Source organism: Canis aureus, chromosome 16 (genome assembly GCF_053574225.1).
Source record: "Canis aureus isolate CA01 chromosome 16, VMU_Caureus_v.1.0, whole genome shotgun sequence".
NCBI lineage: Eukaryota > Metazoa > Chordata > Mammalia > Carnivora > Canidae > Canis > Canis aureus.
The window spans coordinates 50601580-50624569 of NC_135626.1; the positions used below are offsets into that span (position 1 = coordinate 50601580).

The following is a 22990-nucleotide window of genomic DNA, read 5'->3' on the forward strand; positions in this document are numbered from 1 at the left end:
CTTTTTGATAAGAAGTCTTTATGTTTTCTTATCCTTCATTTTTCTATGTGTATTTTATTACTGCTTTGAAATTTTACAGAGATTTTGATCAGTGCTGACCTATAGCCATATAATTCTCTAAATTAATTATTTACATCTTACTATAGATAGCCTTTCCAATCAGAAACAGTGCTGCCTTCTTTTTACTCAGGTGTTTGTTTAATTCAATTTTTCTACTTTTTGTGACCTTTCCATTGAATTACTTGGAAAGAAAAGTTTTTGTAGTTATAGATGAGCTTTATTTTCATGTTTTGCGTGTTCTTGTATGAATTGCTAGTGTAACCTTTATGGTTAATTGTATGATTTTGCTCTTGTAGTAAGTGCTTAGTAATCTAACTGCAAGCATAAGAAGGTAGGTATTAGGGGTTTACCAAGCATATGTCACAAGAAAGGACAAGGGTTAAGAACAATATAGACAAGATGTGGGACCAGGAATGTAAACATATAGTAAAGTTAACACAGAAGGTGATTGGTAAGTAAGAGATAGAGAAGTGCCAGAGGTCTAGATGAGGTTGAATTGAAAGATATATGGGAATAACATGGGAGCGGAAGACCATGAACCAACCAGTTGCAAAATTCTTTCATTAATGAAGCAGAATGTCCTGAATTTAGTAGCTGAGAGTTATGAGGAAAAGGTATGAACCCAGGAGTAGGGAATTTCACAAATGACAATGAGTAATGCTTGGAAATAGTTTTGAGATGTAAAGAGGAGAGGTGCCTGGGTGGCTCAGTTGGTTAAGTATCTGCCTTGGGCTAGGGTCATGATTCCAGGGCCCTGGGATTGAGCCCCCTGTTGGGCTCCCTACTCATCAGGGAATCTGCTTCTCCCTCTCCCTCTGCTTCTGCCCCCCTATCCCCCACTCCTGCTCACTCTCTCTCAAATAAATAAATAAAATCTTTAAAAAAAAAAAAAAAAAAAAGGAGATGCAAAGCAAGGAGGAAGCCTTACTTTAACTCTGATGTAAGTGGATATGAGGGCAATAGCATACCTTTGAGAGTGCTGTCAGGTCCTTCAAGGGAGAATGAGAGTTCAGAGACAAAAGTAAGGAAGATCTGTGAAACAGGAGTCTGAGGTCCCAATGAGAAGATTTAGAAGACAGGCTTAGAAAGAAAATAATGCAATAGATTACCCTATTCTGCTCGATTATATAAAATCAAGGTTTATCATGCATAATCTACTTACATAGATTTTCATTGATAGCTATGCAACCTTCATGTTTTTGCTGTTTTATACTTTCTTTTTTGAATGTGTTTATTAAAGGATTGGCAGTTTCTGGTTTATTATAGTTAGACTCCAAAAGATTGTGAATTAGTGGTTTCAAATTAAGACGATTCGATTTTTCCCATAGAATTGGGGCAGGATTCCAGATGAATCTGCATAAAGCTGTTCAGTCCACTTTCTGCCTGTTTTTGATACAGCACTTGACACTTAGAAAGTTGCTCAGTAAGTTCAGTTTCTCTCAAACAGTTGACCTTTGAACAACATGGATTCGAACTGAGTGGGGCTATTTGTATGCACATTTTTTTCAATACAGTACTGTAAATGTATTTTCTCTTCCTTGTGACTTTTTTCTTCAAGAGAGGGTAGGGGGCAGGGAGGAACAGAGGGAGGAGAGGGAAAGAGAGAATCTAAAGCAGGCTCCATACCCAGTGCAGAGCTCACCATGGGACTCGACCACACAACCTTGAGATCATGACCTGAGCTGAATTCAAGAGTCAGGTGCTTAACTGACTGGGCCACCCAGGTGCTCCCCGCCCCCCTTATGTTTTTATTTCATGGCATTTTCTTATCTTTAGCTTACTTCATTGTAAGAATACAGTATATAACAGTATAGAACACATTAACATACAGAATATGTGTTAATCTACTGTTTGTGTTATTAGTAAGCCTTGTGGTCAACAGTAGGCTTTCAGAAGTGAAATTTTGGGGAGTCAAAATTATAGATTTTTAACTGCAGGATAGGTGCCCCTAACCCCCTCATTATTCGAAGGTAACTGTAGAACCTAATCACTGTTTAACTCTAATTTCTGTGAGGGAAGATTTTAGAATTTAAGTGCAACAGGAGCAGATACTATAATAATATAACAATGACAAGCATAACTTCTACCATTTATTGGTTTCTTACTATGTACTAGGTATTCTACATACTTAATATTAATTATTTAGTTTTCAGTACTATAGACATTGCTATTGCCATTTTAGAAATGAAGAAACTGAGACCAATGTTCACAGGCAGTAAGTGGTAAATCTTTTTCATTACAAAGGGCAGCAAATACATGTCATTCTGATTTATGATAGACATCACTAATCTATCATACTACTTAGTCCCATTGAACCAGCCTTGGAATTCTTGTTGACACAGTTGCTGGCTGACAATAATAATTGATCAGAGTTGGTATATTAGATATAACCTGTTTGCCCTTTTGCTCAGTGGCCTCCCATGCCACTAGTGGTAGCTCCTATGTTTTAAGAAAAGACACTCAATACAGCATGAGGCTAAAGAAGTAGATGGACAGGACCCTCTGAAAGCCAAATTCTTGAAATAATTTCTCAATTTCACTAGTTCCTGTCTCTCTCCTAAGAGTTGCATAGTTAGCCTACCTAGACTGTGGTGTAGACAAAATGGTCTAAGAGAGACTGTCAACTCACATGTTCATTTGCTCTTAGGTAAGAAGTTATTCTGAGCCTAATGTTCCTCATCTTTAAATTAGGAAGAAGAATATCTATTTAACAAGATAGTTTTCAGCACTAACTATAGTAATCAGCTGTAGTTTCTGGCACGTAGGAAGTCTTTTACAAGTTCCTCTCCGCTAGCATATTCTAATACAGTGGCTTGTCAGATTTTTTTTTTTAACTTGTATATGATGCACTCTGATATTTTCTATTTGAGTGTTTGTTGATGTTGTTGTTGTTTTAATGCAGGTTGATATCCACTAAATTGATTTCACAATCCACAGTGAATTGAGACTTGCTGTTTGGAAAAACTGTCCTAATCTTATCATTTCCCTTCATATCCCCTTCTGCCATTGTAAGCACCTATTTTTCCTTCCCACTCCCAATACCTGATCTCCTTGACCTAGGTTTTTCTCCATTGCTAATTGATTAACTGCTGGACAGAATATAGATTCAGCTTTTCCCCTTGCACTAATAGATAGCATATAGTACCTCTAAAATTTTTTAAGGTTTTTAATTGTAATATATATATATTTAGCTGTTGGGAATAAATAGAAATGGGTGGTTAGGAACAAACAGAAACAGCCTTAGACTATATGGGCAAAGAATACATTAATACAATTAATATGATAGGTCCTTGGAGCGAGATGATTTATTTTTGTTTAGAAAACTAACCAGATGTAAGTTTGTGTGCATTTTATCTTATAAGGATATGCCTAGGACCTCTGGGAAAAGATGAAAAATTGCTATTTATGAGAACATATGGGGTTGGCAATTTTATGTAACTGGTGAAAAGCAGGGAAAAAAGTAGCTGAAGAAATTGTGTCAACATGTGTTCCCTAAGTTATCTTGAGGGTCCTTGTGCAAAGCTCACAGTTGCTTGAAATCTAGTATTCTCTCTCTCAATGTAGATTTTGTATCCTACACTACAAAATGTTTAAGTATAAATACATTTTATGTTATCATAAAATAGTTCTCTACCTGTCTTAATGATTAATGGGCCAGATGTAGAAATTGCACTGGGTATGTTGATTTCAGTAAATTGGGCTTAGTTGAAGAGAAGTGAACCAGAGTAAAAGGTTCAGCATCTGTTTCTCTTCTCTGTCTTAGCTGTGATATTGAGAGCCCAAACTCACAGAAATATGTGACTACAAATGGCAACATTTAATAAAAAATTATTTACCAATTTATGTTAAGGTCATTATTAAGTGGAAATATCCAGAATGCTGCTAATGATGTGGTTTCATTTTTAGGTCATTATTGGAGAATTTAATACATATATCTAGTCTAAAAATTCTGTCAGCTTGTTATATTGGGAGAGGGGGAGCCTCCAAAAGGATATCTGGCCCATTGGCTTAGCTAACCTTTACCAGCATAGTTAAATGCTTGCCAGTGAAAAAGATGATCCTACTTAATTGTGATAGCCTTCATTTTTATAATGTGTTAGTGATTAAGACTCAAGTCTTCCCAACAAACATTTTTTAACTTGAGACTCAACTGTTTCATTGCATTAATTTAGCTGTTTCATACAAACATCACACACACCAACCTCAATGCATACAAAGTTGGATTCATAACATTCCTACACTAATCTAAGACATCTCTTACTAGAAAAGCTTCCTAATTGGTCTTCCCATATCTATCCTTCCCTGCCTCTTCTTTCCACTTCCCAAATCAACCCATTCTCCTTACTTTCTTTCTTAAAATGCTTCAGAGCTATCTGATTGCTATAAGGATGTATCCCTAAATCTTTAGACAGCTTGCAAAGCCCTGTACAATCTGGCCATCTGCTTTCTCCTTACAAATGCCCACTTTCCCCGCTTCAACACTAAAAGCCTTTCTAAGCCTTCCTTCACCCCTCTTACCTATTTACTCTATGCCTGGCCTCAAGGTATTTTAAACCGTTATTAATCCTGTCATATACAACAAATATAAAACGAGTTAGTACTGAAATTTAGGGTGTAAACAACTGCAGAGAAAAAAAGTGGGAATAATATTAAAATACTCATGTTGTACATGTAAATGAGGTATTTAACAATAGAAATGACTCTAAAGGATGGAATGCATCATGTGGCATCTGAAAAGCACAGCACCCAGACAATTGAAATCCTTCAGCAAAAGAAACGTTAGTGATGAAATGGAAGTATTTGAGCTTGTAGCTCAGTGCCGTGTACGTATAACCCACATTACTATCAAATGACTACTCAGGTATTGTCAATTAAGGAGAAACCCGAAGATAATTTGATAATAGCACATACAGCTCTTACTATGGGTCAAGTACTATCCTCAGTACTCTTTATGTTAATTCATTGAATCCTAGTAGCACCCTTAGAAAATCAGTATCTCTTATGTCCTTATTTTACAGATGAAAAACTTGAGAGACTAAGAAACTAACTTGCCATAAGTTATGAAGCTAATAAGTGGTGGTGCTGGAATCTGAGCCCAAGCAGTCTAGAGTCCATAGTTCTAACACATGTGTTGTACTGCCTATCCTTGATTTAAGAACTTAAAAAAGATAATCAAGATGAAAAGTGGGGCATCTGGGTGGCTCAGTTGGTTAAGCCTCTGCCTTCAGCTCAGGTCATGATCCCAGGATCCTGGGATGTATGTAGCCCTGCATCGGGCCTCTTGGTCAGCAGGGAGTCTGCTTCTCTCTCTGCCTCTTGCTCAGCTTGTGTGCTCTCGTGCGCATGCGCTCTCTCTCTCAAATAAATAAGTGAAATCTTAAAAAAAAAATTAAGGTGAAAAGTGTGTCACAAATCATAGATGATTTCATAGATTCTATGCCCTTTGAATACTCACGACGTCAGAGTTCATGACAAGACAACAGCAGAGTACTCTAACCTCTAAGCAGTTCTGTATAGTAATTGTAGAGTTTATCAAGACTAGAGAATCCTCATTCATCAGACTTTTAAGTCTTGCCAAAACTAGTCCGTTTTGGAAAAGGCTGCTCATTTACATTGTAAGTCAACATGAAGAAGAGGTGTCTTCTCTGCTTTGAAAGCACTGAGGGACTAATTCACCTTCCTATTTGATGGAAATGTATCTGGAGGATGCAAGCCTAAACCCCCTTAATTATTTTGGACTTCTATAAAATGACCTTTCAATTTTTGAAGCCTAATCTGTAAGAAGAGGAGCTTCAGTACTGTTCTACAACTTCTTTTTTGTTTTTGCTTTTTTCACTTAACAATGCATTCTGGAAATCTTTCTGTGACTTTTTTTCTTCTTTTGACAACTCGAGAGTGTTCCATCATATGGATGTACCATAATTTAACTAGTACATGATTGATTTCTCAGTATTACATCAAGAGTGACTGTGGAGTCCATGTTGACTTTATTTCTGGTTATAAAATATATTATGGACCATATAATTCCCAATCACATATTTCAATTTAAGGCTCTAAGTGAAGGATGGTAAATAAATGTCATGCAGACATCTATAACTATTTCTAGGTCATCCTGTTACTTTGATCTCTGCACACTTAACTAGCTAAGCCATGATCAGCCTTAGAAGTTTTTTTAATTTAGCACCTGAGGCAGCCACTGTCAATCAATGGAGTTACTGTTCAGATGAAATCTCTTTGTTAATAGTGTATGCTTTTTAGCTTTATTATAACACACTACAACTGGTTCAGTGTTTTGGACTGTTGAGTTATTTCTGAGGAGCCTCAAAAACCACCCAGGTCTCTCCAAGTCTTTCATAGCCCTTCAAGTGGTTCTGGATTTACTTCAATATCTTACACTTTCATTAACCTTAAGGTGTGCTTAAACTTCCAATCCATATTCCCATCTGAACTGGTAGATTTTAAGTTATTACACTTCAAAAAGGTAATTACAGTATGGCACTAAAATCACAGACAGAATATTTGGTATCTTTATGTTATATGGAATTTTTCTGCAGTGAAAATAGACCTAAACGGGGATGCCTGGGGTGGCTCAGTGGTTGAGCGTCTACCTTCGGCTCAGGTTGTGATCCTGGGGTCCTGGGATCGAGTCCTGCACTGGGCTCCCCATAGGGAGCCTGCTTCTCCTCCTGCCTATGTCTCTGCCTCTCTATGTCTCTCATGAATAAATAAAATCTTAAAAAAAAAAAAAGAAAATGGACCTAAACATAATCAAATATTTATAAGCAAAATATTTGATAAAACATTTGATAAAGCATTGTTAAAAGTAAAACTAGTTTTGGGGAGCCATTTTTGTTGGCGTAATCAGTAGTTTTTAAAAACTCATAAGTGAGGGGCACCTGGGTGGCTCGGTGCTTGAGCATCTGCCTTTGGCTTGGGTCATGATCCTGGGGTCCTGGGATCAAGTCCCACATCAAGTCTCCCTCTGCCTATGTCTCTGACTCTCTGTGTGTCTCTCATGAATAAATGAATAAAATATTTTAAAAAAACTTATAAGTCAAACCAGGCCTTTGCAAAATCAAGAAGAAATCACACTTTCTATTTTATGTGAATTAGCACTTAGAGTTCAGTGAAATTAAGAATTTGTTCTCACTGCAATAGAGCTTCCTGTTCATTTTTTTTTTGCTTCTGATGCCCTACTACTATGTACATTCCATTAACATGTTGCCAGATTTTCTTATCATTTACTACATATCATTCATTGCATATTTCTTTTGTACTAGGGTTTCATGAAAAAGACCAGAGAAGAAAGGTTTTGTTAGTTTTTGCTTGCATGTATATATGACCCAAAAGAACCTTTGTAAGAGTAAACTTTCAAATTACCTTTTTTTATCCTGAACTTTGAGTGAAGTCAACTTTTTAAGAAAATGTGACAAGTTTATCTTGTCCGCTAGAGTAGTGATTCTCAAACTTCAGTGTGCATCAGAATTGCCTGAAGGGTTTGTTACAACACAGATTGGTAGTACCCATTCCCAGAATTATTGACTTAGTGTCTCTAACATGAAGCTAAGAGTTTCTGTTTCTAACAAGCTCCCAAGTCATGCTGATGCTAGTAGAGGGACCACACTTTAGAACCACTGGTTTAGAACATTCCTCAACCCAACTGAGATTATCATATAACCCATTTTTAGAAGCACAGATTTGTGATTTGTCTTCTTTCTTTCTCCTTTGTTGTTTCCTCTAAGGATTCTTACCTAGATTGGTTGGGAGCTTGCAATGATAGAAGTGAGGTGATGGTCAGTTTGGGAGACAGTAAATAAGGGGGGGAAATGCCACATTTCATTAATTTCCTAAATGAAGCCTAGGGAACAAATTGAATAATTCTGCTCTTGCCATTGCAGGCCAGTGTAATAATTGTCACTGTAGAAGTGTTAAGTTTGTCAATTGAGTGTTTAAGTGTTGTGGGTATTCACAATTTAGAATTTTTCTTTTGTCTTAAATTATCTTGAATATAATTTAGTGTATATTTGGTGTTAGAAATAAGTGTGTGTTTTTAAAAATCTGGTCCTTTTTTAATTTAGAAAATAATTTCAGATTGGTAATTAGCTTTATAATCCTGAGTTTTCCTCTCATGAAATTTAACTTCTTTTCTCTCAAAGAGTCTATTAGAAAAATATTAGCAAAAAGAAAGACAGTTTAGTAGTATTCTATTTAAAGGTAGGTGTGGGTGTGTAGGTGTGTGCAGAAGCACATGCTTTTCTTAAGGATTTATAGAAAATACAATGACTGTCTTCATTGTATTATTTCCTTGGTTATTTGTAAGAAGGTAATCAGAACTTGGGGAGCTAAGATTTCTATCAGTAAAGTATTTCTCAATTCAAATTTGGATTAATAAATGATTGTTTTATATTAAATAACATGACTAATTTTTTGTTGCTAAACTTGTTTATTACCAGATAAACAGTGATTACCTTTCAACATACTGAATAATAGCCATTTTTTTTCATATGTGCTCTTAGTACACTCAGAGGAAGCCTTGTTTTTATTGGCAACCTGTTATTACCGCTCAGGAAAGGCATATAAAGCATATAGACTCTTGAAAGGACACAGTTGTACTACACCGCAGTGTAAATACCTGCTTGCAAAATGTTGTGTTGATCTCAGCAAGTAAGTTTTTAAATCTTTTCTATCTAATTTTGTTTACTTACACTGTAGAATTTTGGATAAAATCCTTTTGATAGATTAAACTCTGACTCCCTTTCTCCCCTCTTATTTGGTAGTAGAGATTTGTCTGTTTCAATAACTTAAAATGTTTATACTGTTGCCTATGGCATTATCATTTTTGTTATGGAGCGATTTCATTGTTATGGTAATAAATATTAGAATTTAACTCTGAAGAAACTTAAGTTATAACTGATTACTAGCATTTTCCAGAATTATCTGAAGTATTATTTCCTTTCTTTGCTTTCAAATGGAATAAGCCTGAAAACCTCTTTACCTGTTCACCTGAGATTAACACTTCGTTGTGTCTAAGTAGCTGTATAATTATTTGCCTTTCAAGATCATTCTATTTGGGAACCACTACTCCTATCCCTTTGAAGCAAGGGGGCAGATTCAAGAGAACACTTACTTTGAACATTACTGTTAAATCAAGTCAGCTGTCCCTATTCTGAATCTGGAGGCAGCTATAGATGTAGGTAGTTATCTTATATTAAACTCTTCTGTGCTGAAAGAGATGGAATAATTGTAAAAGGCTGTAAGTGAATTTAGTTTGTAGTTTTATAGTGAGAGGACACAAATAAGCCTAATGAGGTCTTCCCAGACTAATAATAACTATTGTATTTGTCTATTGTCTAATTGATGACTTTTTAAGTTAAAGCTAGCTAAAATATTTATAAAATTTCTGAAACATTTGTTACTGAATTATTTTTACTCCAAAGGTTCTAATGTTAAATTCTTAAAAATTTTATTTAATTAGCTAGTTTCTTAAGTCAGTTCTTAACCTTAGACATTCTTACCTATTCACAAGTAGTCATGGTTTTTTAAAAGTCCCACTGACAGTAAAAGAACTGTAGATATCACCTTTTGTGTTTAGGATATGCTGTGTAAACTTACATGAGGGTTTTCCACATGATGTTTGAAAAAAACTTTAGAACAGAAACCATTACAAACTCTGATATGCTAAAAACATATAGAGAAGTCAGGTCTTTTTTTTTTTTTTGCCTTGGGTAACACTTGTGATTTTCTATATCAAGAAAACATAATTGACAAATATAAACCTAAAAATGAGACCATTAAGTATGCAGTTTTTAGTTAAAATCTGTTAGTCTTGTTTAATTTGCTTGCCAATTCCTATTTCAAGAAATTATAGAACTAAAAAGGACCACCACATCTGTTAATGAAGAACCATCCACATTTTCCCCCTGTATAATGGCCTTCCATTTCTTTGGATATGAGTAATACGTGTATGTTGCTCAGACTACATTTGTACATACAGAGACTAAATTTATCTGGTTCTGTTTTTAAAGGCAAGACTGGAATTTTAAGATCATAAATTTCCAGTCTCCAAATTATTCTAAATACATAGTTGTTGCTGTTCTAAAGGTGCCATGGACTTTTTACTTTATCTGTTTCCATATTAGGAAGTACATTGATAATAAAGAATGTCTTTACACACAGTACTTTTTATACTGACATTTGTTAATCTGTAAATTTGTGTTTTAAAGGCTTGCAGAAGGGGAACAGATCTTATCTGGTGGAGTGTTTAATAAGCAGAAAAGCCATGATGATATTGTTACTGAGTTTGGTGATTCAGCTTGCTTTACTCTTTCGTTGTTGGGACATGTATATTGGTAAGTAAGAACGAATCAAATTACCTGAAGATTGTTTCTAGTACTAGGTCTTTGTGGTTTAAAAAAACTTATATTATCCATGTTTATCAAACAGCACTTGGCTGAAGAGTACACCAGTCTTTTAGTTCTTTGACCTTGTTAAAACTATAAAGTAGTAAGGCTGCCTGGGTAGCTCAGCAGTTGGGCACCTGCCTTCGGCCCAGGGCGTGATCCTGGAGTCCCAGGATCGAGTCCCACATCAGGCTCCCTGCATGGAGCCTGCTTCTCCTTCTGCCTATGTTTCTGCCTCTCTCTCTCTCTCTCTCTCTCTCTCTCTCTCTCTGTGTGTGTCTCATGAATAAATAAGTAAAATCTTAAAAAAAAAAAAAAACCTATAAAGTAGTAGAGATGTTGATCCCATTTTTGACTATCCACTTTGCCTTAATGATAGTAGCTACAGCAGCACTACCTAATAATTGAATGTACATATGGGTTTACCTTGGGTGAGGAGAATATTTTCATGTGATCCACTGAGGAAAAAGAAGAAATGAGTAAAGTTTTCTCTTTTATATTAAATATTACATCTCCTTAGAACAAAGACTGAACGCAAGTTTTAGTAATAAATAAAATAGCAATTCCCATCTGGTTTGCCATCCTAATTTTGAGGCATGTCATAAGAAATTTCCTATAATGGTAGTTGAAATAATAGCAATTTGCAAAGAATTTTAAATGTATTTAAAGTTTCTTTACATTTATTTAAATTTAGTCTTTTGAAAGCAAGTGAGAATGAATTCAAAGTCATCACTATAATATTGTTCACAATGATTTCTATTCTGAAATACTGTTTGAGTTGGGGAGTAGAGGGTAGAGATATAGTTAGGTAACAGGAAATGTTCAAACTACCCATGGGAGTGTATTGCATGTATAAATGTCACCTGTTACATATTATAGGAGAAATGGTTGAGAATTGCTTGTCTATTTAAGATAAAAGTGAGGCTAGTTTGAATAGTTTTTTAAAAACCTTGAAAATGCCTTTTTGAACAGAATAAATTCTTTGGCTGAATTTTGGGCCTCATTTTCAGATGACACCACTCTTTTGAGAACAGGAGTAAGTAAAGATATAATATCAATGTCTTCATTTATCTTAATAAAAGGACTTGGAGGGGGATCCCTGGGTGGCGCAGCGGTTTAGTGCCTGCCTTTGGCCCAGGGCGTGATCCTGGAGACCCAGGATCAAATCCCACGTCAGGCTCCCGGTGCATGGAGCCTGCTTCTCCCTCTGCCTGTGTCTCTGCCTCTCTCTCTCTGTGTGTGACTATCATAAATAAATAAAAATTTAAAAAATAAAAAATAAAAAAGCTGTGCTCGGTCCTTGGCTCATGGCTTTTAAAAAATAAATAAATAAAATAAATAAAAGGACTTGGAGTAATGAATTTTAGTTCCTGCGACTATGATTATTCTTGTCATTTATTCAAGAAATTTTGAGGTCCATCCTCCATTTATGGCTAGACACAGTACTTGGCACTGGGAATATAAAGATAATTAACTCACAGTCCCTGCCCTCAGAGATTTATAATAGGGGAGAAGCAATAAACAAAAGTTTGTAAGTTTTTATCATCACAATAAAAATGCTGTGATTAAAATTTGAGCAGTATTTTGTCCGAAGGAGGGAATAATCAGTTCTACCTGATTAAGAAGGGAGGGGTAAAATGTTAAGTAGGGAAGACTTGGTAGAAACAGATTTGTCTCTTGAATTCCCAATAATAAGAAATTTAGAAATTAGGAAATTAATTAGAATATGGGTGAGATATTTGAGTGAACATTTTACCAAAGAGGATATATGGATGGTAAGTAAGCACATGAGAAGATATACCAAATCATTAGCTCTCAAGGAAAGACAAGTAAAAAACACTGTTAGAAACTACTGCACTCCTGTTTGAATGGCTAAAATAACTGGACAATACCAAGTGCTGATGATGCGGAGCAACAAAATTTATCATAAAACATAGATATGATAGGATTATGATAGAGACAGATTAGTGGTTGTCAGATCAGAGAGTAGAATTGAGGCAAGTGTGGCTGTGCAGAGGCAGCTGTGGAGTTTCTCTGGGCTGTTGGAACAGTTCTGTATCCTGATTGTGATGGTGATTACACAATAAAATTTCACAAAACTTTTCATAAACAAATGAGTGCATGTAAGAACTGCTGAAATCCAAATAAAGTCTGTGGTTTAGTTTACAGTTATTATGCTATTGTCAATTTCCCAGTTTTGATAACTGTGCTGTGGTTATGTCAGATTTTTGTCATTGAGGGAGCTGGATGTAGGGTACCTGGGAATTCTATTTTTGCAACTTGTATATGAGTCTAAAATTATTTCAAATAAAGGTTAATAAAGCCAAAAAAGTGTTTAAAAATATATGTATTACTAATTATTTTTAAACAAGATTATTAACAAGTTTTGAAGATACAGTTGAATCAGGCCCTAACCATGAGGGTTTTTTTTCCCTCCTCTCTTTGAAAGAATAAAGGAAGGGTCCCTTTAATTCATCATAAATATTAAAGGGTTATATATCCAGTGGGGGAAAACTCTGCTCCAAAAACATGGCTTTTCATTTCAGCTGTCATGTGCCTGTTTTATGACCAAAACTGCACCCAGTAATCTAGATACATACCTGTTGTGGTTTTGTAGCTATAGCTTATTAGAATATCTTTTTGTCTCTTTACTGGTCTTTTTGTCTATAGTAGCTCATGAGACTTTTTTTTTTTCTCATAATACTTCTATGTTTAGGATACAACCAGTAGTAAGTCTTGTTCTTAGATGGTACCAGTACCATCTTAATAATTTTTTCACCCCAATTCTTTGGGAAACTTTTTTCATTAAGAGCTACTCTTGATCTCAGAATTGTAAGTTTGAGCCCCACACTGAGAGTAGAGATTACTTAAAAAAATAAAACCTAAAAAAAAGCGACACCTTGATTTCAACCTCTTCTCAGTTTTGGGATTTTGCCATTTGCCATTTTCTACTTCATTAGAAAATCTGATCATTTAGATATGCTATGTTTAAAGCATTTAAGTTACTTCCAAAATTACCACTGGGATATTACATTAAAAATTAAGAATAAGGCTGAAATATTTGGGTATTATCCACCTCTCCTTCAGTAATTCTAGCATCTGACAGGAAACCAAAAGCTATTTTAATTCTGCCTGAAGAAGGCAGTAACAGTTTATTAGGCTAGTATTTCATTCAATTCATGTTCTGCTTGCTTTCACCAGACTTTTCATTTGAACTGCCCTAAATAATAGAGATAGAAGAATGGTAAGAAGGGGAACCTGGTAATTTAGGGAAGCATCAAGAAGAGTACTCTCAGAATTTAAATATGTTTGTACAAATACATATATAAGAGTTACCTTAATTTTTGTATCAAAAATTTCTTCATAGTGTTTTGGGTTGTGTAGCTTGTCTAATCTATTTGTTTGTCTTTACAGCAAGACAGATCGGCTTGCCAAAGGATCAGAATGTTACCAAAAGAGCCTTAGTTTAAATCCTTTCCTCTGGTCCCCCTTTGAATCATTATGTGAAATAGGTAGGTTTATAGAGGTGGCTAGGGGAGGGTTCCCCTACTTATTCTTTTTTCCTCCTCCTTAATTTTTGGAGAGTGATAAAATTATTCATAAGAAAAATATTTTTCAGAGCTAAAGGCTGTTAAAATTGAGAACAAGAAATAAGATAATAGAATCATGTTTAAGAAATGATGTGACCTTGTGTCCTCTAGAATGAGTTTAATTGTGAGTATAACACTAGCCAAAATAGCTTTTTAGGTAAGGAAAGAAAATAATAGATTGCCCAGAGCAGAAACTGTTAGGTAAATAAGACCTGGAGAGTATGGGGAAAGAGTATCCTAGTATATGTGCTCTAGGATGCAAAAAGGATAATTTTAAAACATTGTGTTATATGTACATGGAAGTGCTTAAAACTATAATGTCTGTTGGGTTTCAATTCTTGACCATCACTCCTTACCTTGAGTCAGGTGAGATCTGGTTGCTTTCTGCTTTAAAACAAACACAGAAATCTGCATTTTCTTATGAATTGTTATATTAAAAATTAGTGTTATTATAGTTCAGTTTAATTTCTAAATTTATAGCTTTATCTGAGGGGTAAATTTTTATAATAAATTGATAGATGGGCTTTTAGGAGGTAAATTTGATTAGCTGAGAAAGGAGAACTTTAAAACTTTATAAGGCCTTATTTTCACTGATTTATGCATATCTGAAAAAAAATATTAATCCTCATATCCTCAGAGGCATATTTTTTTTTCTGCTTCACAGGTGAAAAGCCAGATCCTGACCAAACATTTAAATTAACATCTTTACAGAACTTTAGCAACTGTCTGCCCAGCTCATGTACAACACTAGTATCTAATCATAGTTTATCTCACAGACAGCCTGAGACCGTTCTTACAGAAACACCTCAAGACACAATTGTAAGTGTATCATATACTAGTATTCAACTATTATGAAAAACAGAAAAGAATAAACTAAATAATGTATCATAAATGACATGGTAGAAATTTTCTGTTTCAGGAATTAAACAGACTGAATTTAGAATCGTCCAATTCAAAGTACTCCTTGAATACAGATTCCTCAGTGTCTTACATTGATTCAGCTGTAATTTCACCAGATACTGTCCCTCTTGGAACAGGAACTTCCATATTATCTAAACAGGTTCAAAATAAACCAAAAACTGGTCGAAGCTTATTAGGAGGACCAGCTGCTCTTAGCCCATTAACCCCAAGGTAAGACAAACAAAAAATACTTTAAAGTGTGCTATAATATTAAATGATCTGTAATAATTCATATGATTAGAAATCAATTAATATGAACAGCAACTTATAAATCGTCATGAAAATAGAAGCATTTAGTAAGTCAATAATGGACCTATTCTGTTTTCAGAAAATGAAGTAAAAGAAATACACCACCTGTGATAAAAAATTTAATACTAAATATTGGAGAAAAATGTAAAACTCCTCAATATGTCTTCTTCAGCTAGTCTGTGTGTTAAAAGATACTATCTTTTTTGGCTGTGCATCAGTGAATAGCAGTGAACCTTTGAAATGTTGGAATGCTTATGATATAATCAGTGACAGCAGTGGTTACTGTTAAAGTGCTGTTTTCCAAACCACAGAAGAATTGACACCTATCAATAGGAAATATTTTGTCAAAATTATTAGAAGTATATGCATGTATAAATACAGGAACCCAGCCCAGAGGATACATACCCAAAAATGTCATAATAAAAAATTCTGTGCTAGAATAAATGCTATGAATTGGATCCTGGGGCCAGAGAGTTAACTAAAATACCATGACCATGAGATTACAACAACTCACTGAATCCACAAATGGATTCAGTAGTCTCTAGAGACTGTCTGTAACAGTGTATAAATCCCAAGAATTTGAAATAATTTGATCATTTGGATCTTTGCTTTTACAAAGCCATTCTTCTTTATTTCCAATAAATCTCCTGAGATCAGTAGTTGTTGCTCAATTTAGTTCCTTGTTTGATTTTTTTTTCTTTTTAATTTAGTTATGGTGGGTGGAGTAGTCTACATTCACAGCTTATTTTAAATCTGCCCCTCAGATCCTCACTGCCCCCAAGACTGATTTGCCATTCTCTTCCTTTTAGACCTTCTAATTTAAGTATACTGCTGCTTTATATATGCCTTGATGACTTTTTGACACCTTGATTTCAACCTCTTCTCAGTTTTGGGATTTTGCCATTAGAAACCCCAAGTCCTGGAGATGGATCCTATTTACAAAACTACACTAATACATCTTCTGTAATTGACGTGCCATCTACTGGAGCCCCTTCAAAAAAGGTATTTTCCATGTGAAATACAATTTTGATGTTGATGAAAGAAATTCATTTAAAATTCCAACCTGTTAAAAGCAATTTCAGAGAGAGTCTGACTTTATATAAGGATTGTCACCTTAGAGTTGTTGATCTAAATGTAAAAGAAGATCATCATTGTCACAAGCTGCCAGTTGTAGTAGGAGACACAAAGCTGGTTGCTCTTTGGCCATGTAAGATTGTAACTCACAAGTATACTTTATTTCAGCATGTAGCGAAATAAACACTCAGATTTTTACTTTTGATCCCCCCCCTTTTTTAAACAGAATTAAAATGGTTTCTATCACTTTGAATATAAATAACAGAAATTATACCTGCCATTATTAAGAAAAACAAGTTTTGAGACTTTTTAAGTACTGTTCTTTTATATAGGTCCATGGCATTAGAGGTCAAAGTGCCATTTGTTTGAAACAGGTCTGTGGTACAGGGTTTCTGTGAGAAATTAGGTTATGTATTGTAAAATGCCTTTTGCCATCCTTAATAGATGTTTAAGAAATGGAAGCGAAATAAGTCATACTAGTATATGACTGACATAAAGCCTTTACCCTCCTAGATATATGTTCTTGGTTTTTTGACTCCAAAAATTCCTTAGCATCTGTGAACTTTTGTTTCTGTAATAGCTCCTTAATAGAAATAATAGTAATAATAGAAACTCCAAGACTAGTAAAAAAGGGCTGCAAAGTACTTAATGTGTGAATTATCTTAAATCTCATTTTTAAGAGCAGCTATGGAAAGTATAATTGTTGAAATTGGTTTATTACAATTATAAGAAGACATAGTAGGATAGTAATTAGTGTGGTAGGTGAAGTGGGCCAAAACCATGCAAGCCATAGCAATCAAGGACAAGTTAGTCAGTGATCGGTAGGTGATTTCAAGCCACTTGCTGTCTCATCCTCTTCTGTCCCTGTTCTCTTCTTACCCTAGTACAAGACATTCACAGGAAAGTTGTACTTGTAGTCTGCATGTAGTATCAATTAAAAATATCAAACTGAATATTGTGTACAGTACATAGATCTTTGTTAAGTAAGAAAGGGCCAGAATTGTCCCTTAGGTGAATATACAGGTCCCAATTTGGGAGATGAAGAGGAGGAAGGATTATAAAGTTTAATTTTGAGGTAGTGGTAAATTAGATGAAAATAATTAGTGGATAGTTAGTCGTTGAGGAAAGAATATGATAGAAATAGGTGATAGAAATAATAATTAAAGCTGTTGAAATAGGCAGCCTCTCTTAGGAAAAGAGAATAGTGGAGGAACACAAAGCATATTTAATTTAAAACAGTGGAAGGAAAAAGGGCCTGCAAATGAAGTGATAGGACAAATAATCAAGATACCATGCTATTTTGGAAGTTATACACAGTTTCAAAAAGGAGGGCATGATCAGTGACGTTGAATACAGGAAAGACTAAAATAAGGCTTTCATATCTGGTGAGAAACTTAGTTATTATAAGTTATTATATAAATTTTGAGAATTATGTACAGTGGCTATCAAAGTAAATAGATTTTGGAGAATAATTTTGAAGAAAATTATCTGGTAGTAAAAAAATTAAAAATATCCATTTGTGTAACAGTCACAGATTATTTTATAAAGAAGCCAAGAGGAGGCGCCTGGGTAGCTCAGTTGGTTAAGCATCTGCCTTTGGCTCAGGTTATGATCTCAGGGTTCTGGGATCCTGCCCTACATGGGGCTCCCTGCTCAGCAAGAAGCCTGCATTTCCCTCTCCCTCTGCCTGCTGCTCTCCTTGCTTGTGCTCTTTCTCTCTGTGTCAAGTAAATAAAATCTTTTTAAAAAATAAACAAGCCAAGTGATGAAAATGAATAGAAGTCAGGTGATAAATTAGAAAAGACAGAGGGGGAAAACAAAAAGACAGAGAGGGGCAGCCCAGGTGGCTTAGTGGTTTAGTGCTGCCTTCAGCCCAGGGCCTGATCCAGGAGACCCGGGATTGAGTCCCATGTTGGGCTCCCTGCTCTCTCTCTGTATCTCTCATGAATAAATAAATAAAATCTTAAAAAAAAAAAAAAAAAAAAGGAAAAGAAAAGACAGAGGGGCAGGAAAGTCTTTTTTCTCCTCCAAGTGAACAGAGACCAATTAATGAAAAATTCAACGCACTAGAAAGAAGTGTTCATTCTAGGAGCAATATGCTTAGGATGTGAGAAATGATCAGGTAATTTTTTTAATTTTATTCCTCTGAACTACTATAGAATATCCTTGCTAAGTGTCAAAGAAGGGATATAAAATCTTAGTGTATTATTTTTTTATATTAGATCATAAATCTGAGATCATAAATCTTTTTTTTTTTTTTTTTTTTTTTTTAGATTTTATTTGTTTATCCACAAGAGACAGAGAGAGAGATAGAAAGAGGCAGAGACACAGGCAGAGGGAGAAGCAGGCTCCACGCTGGGAGCCCGACATGGGACTCGATCCCAAGACCCCAGGATCACGTGCTGGGCTGAAGGCAGGTGCTAAACCACTGAGCCACCCAGGCTGCCCTGAGATCATAAATCTTAAGAGTAGCAGCTGTCTTAAAATTCTTGTTAACAACAACAACAACAAATTCTTGTAACACTTAGCCTCCCTGGAAAATGTGTAATAATTGGCTTTTTAGGAATTTTTCAGGAAGTTTGAGTTTTTCCTTAAAAACTAAAGTGAAAAATGAAAGGATAGTATAAAGATAAAAATACTGAGGTTAAAATGAGGAAATAGCTTGATGTTAACCCTAATATATTAATTGACATTAATAATGACAATAATTGAGTGCCTGGGTGACTCAGTGGTTGAGCATCTGCCTTTGGCTCAGGGCGTGATCTCAGGGTCCTAGGATTGAGTCCCACATCAGGCTTCCCACAGGGAGCCAGCTTCTCCCTCTGCCTATGTCTCTGCCTCTCTCTCTCTTTCTCTCTCTCTCTCTGTGTGTCTCTCATAAATAAATAAAATCTTTAAAAAAATAATAATGACAATTTGTGTTTTCAGATGACAGTATATATTATGAAATCTTGAATTAGGAAAAGTAGATAGCAGCATCATGGTGTCTTTTACCATTTTCAGTGCAATTTATAATTCACAAACCTTAGACTTTTTGTGTTTTACAGTCTGTTGCCAGAATCGGCCAAACTGGAACAAAATCTGTCTTCTCACAGAGTGGAAATAGTCGAGAGGTAACTCCAATTCTTGTTGCACAAACACAAAGTTCTGGCCCACAAACAAGGTATTTATTATGGTTTCATTATTTTATGTTGTTGGCTTTTCTTGCTATAAAACATTACTCACTTTGGGCAGGTTTTGACTCTTGCAAGAATTCTAGAATGACTATTATAAATTTTGAATATGTCAAATTAGAAATTTCTAGGGGCACCTACCTGGCTGGTTCAGTTGATAGAGCGTGTGTGTGACTCTTGACCTTGGGGTTGTAAATTCGAGTCCCACGTTGGGTGCAGAGATTACTTAAAAATAAAATCTTAAAGAAATTTCAAGCTTACTGAAAAGAATAGTGTAATTTTTAGTTGAGTATTTTAATACAAGTCAAGACAAAGGTAACCAAAATGTCTTTTTATTTTACTCTAATTGACTCATGAATTTATTTAAACTAGATATTCTGAACACTCCACCAAAATAATTTTCTTCTCCTTACATGACTTTCATTAGTCAAGTACAGTTAGGTTTCATTCTCCCCTTCCCCTATTATGCACTTCTGTACACAGATCATAAGATTAATCTTCTGATAAATCTTTAAATAATGAATCCAGTGACACACAGAAATGGTGTTAAATAGGGTTTCCTTTTCCTGTTCAACCTCTCAAAAACAAACCATAGCTAACGTATGAAAAGAATGATACAACTCTGTCTCCTAAAATAGTGAACGTGTACCATAACCCTTAAAATAGACACACACATATATATACTTTGACTATCTAAAAGGTCTCAATATTTCTGAAATGCCAGGGTGGTAAGTCTCAAAAGAGTGCCAGCTCACAGACAGGTGACCAGGATTGTCTAGGGCTCAGTTATGAGGAGGAGCCTGAGGCCTCCTACAGAAAAACATCATACAGGCTGAGTAAATACTAATCTTAAAGAATATATATAAACATAAAATACAGAATTATATGTTTCACTTAAAGCTAAAGAAATGTATTAACTTTAGTGATAATTTTGTGGGTTTTTAATATTATTACTGATTCCATTTTATCTCCTTTATTGCCTATCTTAGTTTTCTACAGCTGCCATAACAAAGTGCTGCAAACTGAATGGCTTAAAACAACATAAGTTTATTCACTTAAAATTGTAGAAACTATAATCCAGGGGTGCCTGGGTGGTTCAGTCTGTCTTCAATTTAGGTCATGATCCCAGGGTCCTGAGTTCAAGCTCCACATCGGGCTCCCTGCTCAGTGGGGAACTGCTTCTCCCTCTGCTACTCCCCTCCCCCTGCTTGTACTCTCTAGCTCTCTCTCTCAAATAAATAAATAAAATCTTAAGAAAAAAAAAAAGGTATAATCCAAAATCAAGGTGTTGACAGAGTCATACTCCCTCTGAAGCCTCCAAGGGAAGATCCTTCCTTGTCTCTTCTAGTTTCTGGTAGCCCCAGGCGTTCCTTAGTTTGTGGGAGCATATCTCAGTATCTGCCTCTGTCTTCACATGGCCATCTTCCCTTTCCCCGTGTGTCTCTATATCCAAATTTCCCTCTTCTTATAAGGACACCAGTCATACTGAATCAGAGCTCACCCTAAATGACCTCATCTTAACCTGATTACATCTACAAAGACCCTGCATCCAAAGAAGTCACATTCAGAGGTACTGGGGGTTAGGGCTTCAATATATTTTTTGGGGAAACACAGTTCAACCATAATATCACCTTATTAACAATTTTACTCTTTATTTTGTCTTTTTTTTTTTTTAAGATTTTTATTTATTTATTCATGACAGACACAGAGAGAGAGAGAGAGGCAGAGACACAGGCAGAGGGAGAAGCAGGCTCCATGCAGGGAGTCCGACGTGGGACTTGATCCTGGGTCTCCAAGATCATGCCCTGGGCTGAAGGCGGCGCTAAACCGCTGAGCCACCGGGGCTGCCCTATTTTGTCTTTTTAGAGGATTTTTTAGTGTTTATAGTATACATTTTAACTTACCAAATCTGCCTTCAAGTAATGTACCATATCATTATGTAGTATAAAACCTTGTAACAGTATACTTTCATGCTCTTTTCCCCATCTTTATGCTGCTGTTGCCATATATTTTACTTCTATGTGTGTAAACCCCATAGTGCATTGTTACAGCTTTTCCCTTAAATAGTTATCTTATAGAGAGTTTTGGGGGTTTTTTTAATAGGAAAAAGAAATGTACCCACATATTTAGTATTTCTGGTGCTCTTTCTTTCTATAGGTTCATATTTCAATTTGGTGTCCTCTTTCCTTCATCTTGAAAGACTTAAAATTTCTTCTAGTTGAAGTCTGCTGGTGATGAATTTTTTCAACTTTTTGTATGTCTAAGAGATTTTTATTTCACCTTTGGTTTTGTTTTTGAAATATTTTCACTGGATATAGAATTCTTGTGTGTAGTTTTTTCTTTAAAGATGTTCTGCTGTCTTGGGCACCCCGGTGGCTCAGCGGTTTAGCGCCGCCTTCAGCCCAGGACCTGATCCTGGAGGCCGGGGATCGAGTCCCGCGTCAGGCTCCTTGCATGGAGCCTGCTTCTCCCTCTGCCTGTGTCTCTGGCTCTCTCTCTCTCTCTCTCTCTCTCTCTCTCTCTCTGTCTCTCATGAATAAATAAATAAAATCTTAAAAAAAAAAAAAAAAGATGTTCTGCTATCTTTAGCTTGTATTGTTTCTGACAAGTCTGTCATTCTCATTTTTGTTCCTCAGTATGTAACCCATCTCTTTTCCGACAGTTTTACAATTGTCTTTTTACCTTGGATTTTGAGTTCTTTGATCATGATGTGCTCTTATTTAGTCTTCCTTTTCCTTAGACTACAGATTGGTTGAGCTTCTTGGATCTGTGAGTTCATATTTTTATCAAATTTAGCTCATTTTTTCTAATTCCTTCAAGTATTTTTGCTAGTCATGTCCTCTTTCCTTTGGGACACCACATACGTGTATATTAGACCATGAGATTGTCTCCCATAGATCAGCCGTGTTCATTTTTGTTTTCAGTCTTTTTCCTTTGTTTCATTTTGGATAGTGTTTATGGTTATATGTTCACATTAATTAATCTTTTCTTTTGCAGTATCTAATCTGCTATTAACCCTACCCAGGATATAAATATATAGATATTTTTACCCTCAGATGTTCTATTTTTCATCTCTAGAGGTTTGATTTGGTTCTCTCCTTTAACATGCTCATTCTTTCTTCTATCTTTTTGAGCATATGGAGTATATCTATAATAACTCCTAATGGGGGCACCTGGGTGGCTCAGTTGTTGAGCATCTGCCTTTGGCTCAGGGCGTGATCCTGGGGTCCTGGGATCGAGTCCCATATTGGGCTCCCCACAGCGAACCAGCTTCTCCCTCTGCCTGTGTCTCTGCCTCTCTCTCCATGTCTCTCATGAATAAATAAATAAAATTAAAAAATATATGTAAATATAATAACTCTTAATGATTTTGTCTACTGTCTTACTGTGTTATTTCTGGGTCTGTTTTTTTTTATGGGTTTTTTTTTTTCCTGTTCATTATAGGTTATATTTGCCAGTTTCTCTATAGGCCTAGTATTTTTCT

General features: G+C 35.5%; 1 protein-coding gene across 14 annotated transcripts in view; it reads left to right on the forward strand.

The window, feature by feature from the left end:
• The window catches only part of CDC27 (cell division cycle 27), a 70550-nt gene that overhangs the window by 18331 nt on the left and 29229 nt on the right, over positions 1 to 22990 (forward strand). For 7 of the 14 annotated variants that reach the window (XR_013354845.1, XM_077853984.1, XM_077853982.1 and 4 more), the window contains exons 3-9: positions 8577 to 8724; positions 10284 to 10409; positions 13875 to 13972; positions 14715 to 14869; positions 14970 to 15181; positions 16147 to 16261; positions 19363 to 19496. Coding sequence is in view for 13 of the 14 variants with exons in the window: in XM_077853984.1 (XP_077710110.1) it covers positions 8577 to 8724; positions 10284 to 10409; positions 13875 to 13972; positions 14715 to 14869; positions 14970 to 15181; positions 16147 to 16261; positions 19363 to 19496 (988 nt within the window). In the remaining variant the exon portion in view is untranslated. The remainder of the gene's footprint in view (positions 1 to 8576; positions 8725 to 10283; positions 10410 to 13874; positions 13973 to 14714; positions 14870 to 14969; positions 15182 to 16146; positions 16262 to 19362; positions 19497 to 22990) is intronic. The other 7 variants (XM_077853988.1, XM_077853987.1, XM_077853980.1 and 4 more) reach the window with 3 other exon arrangements.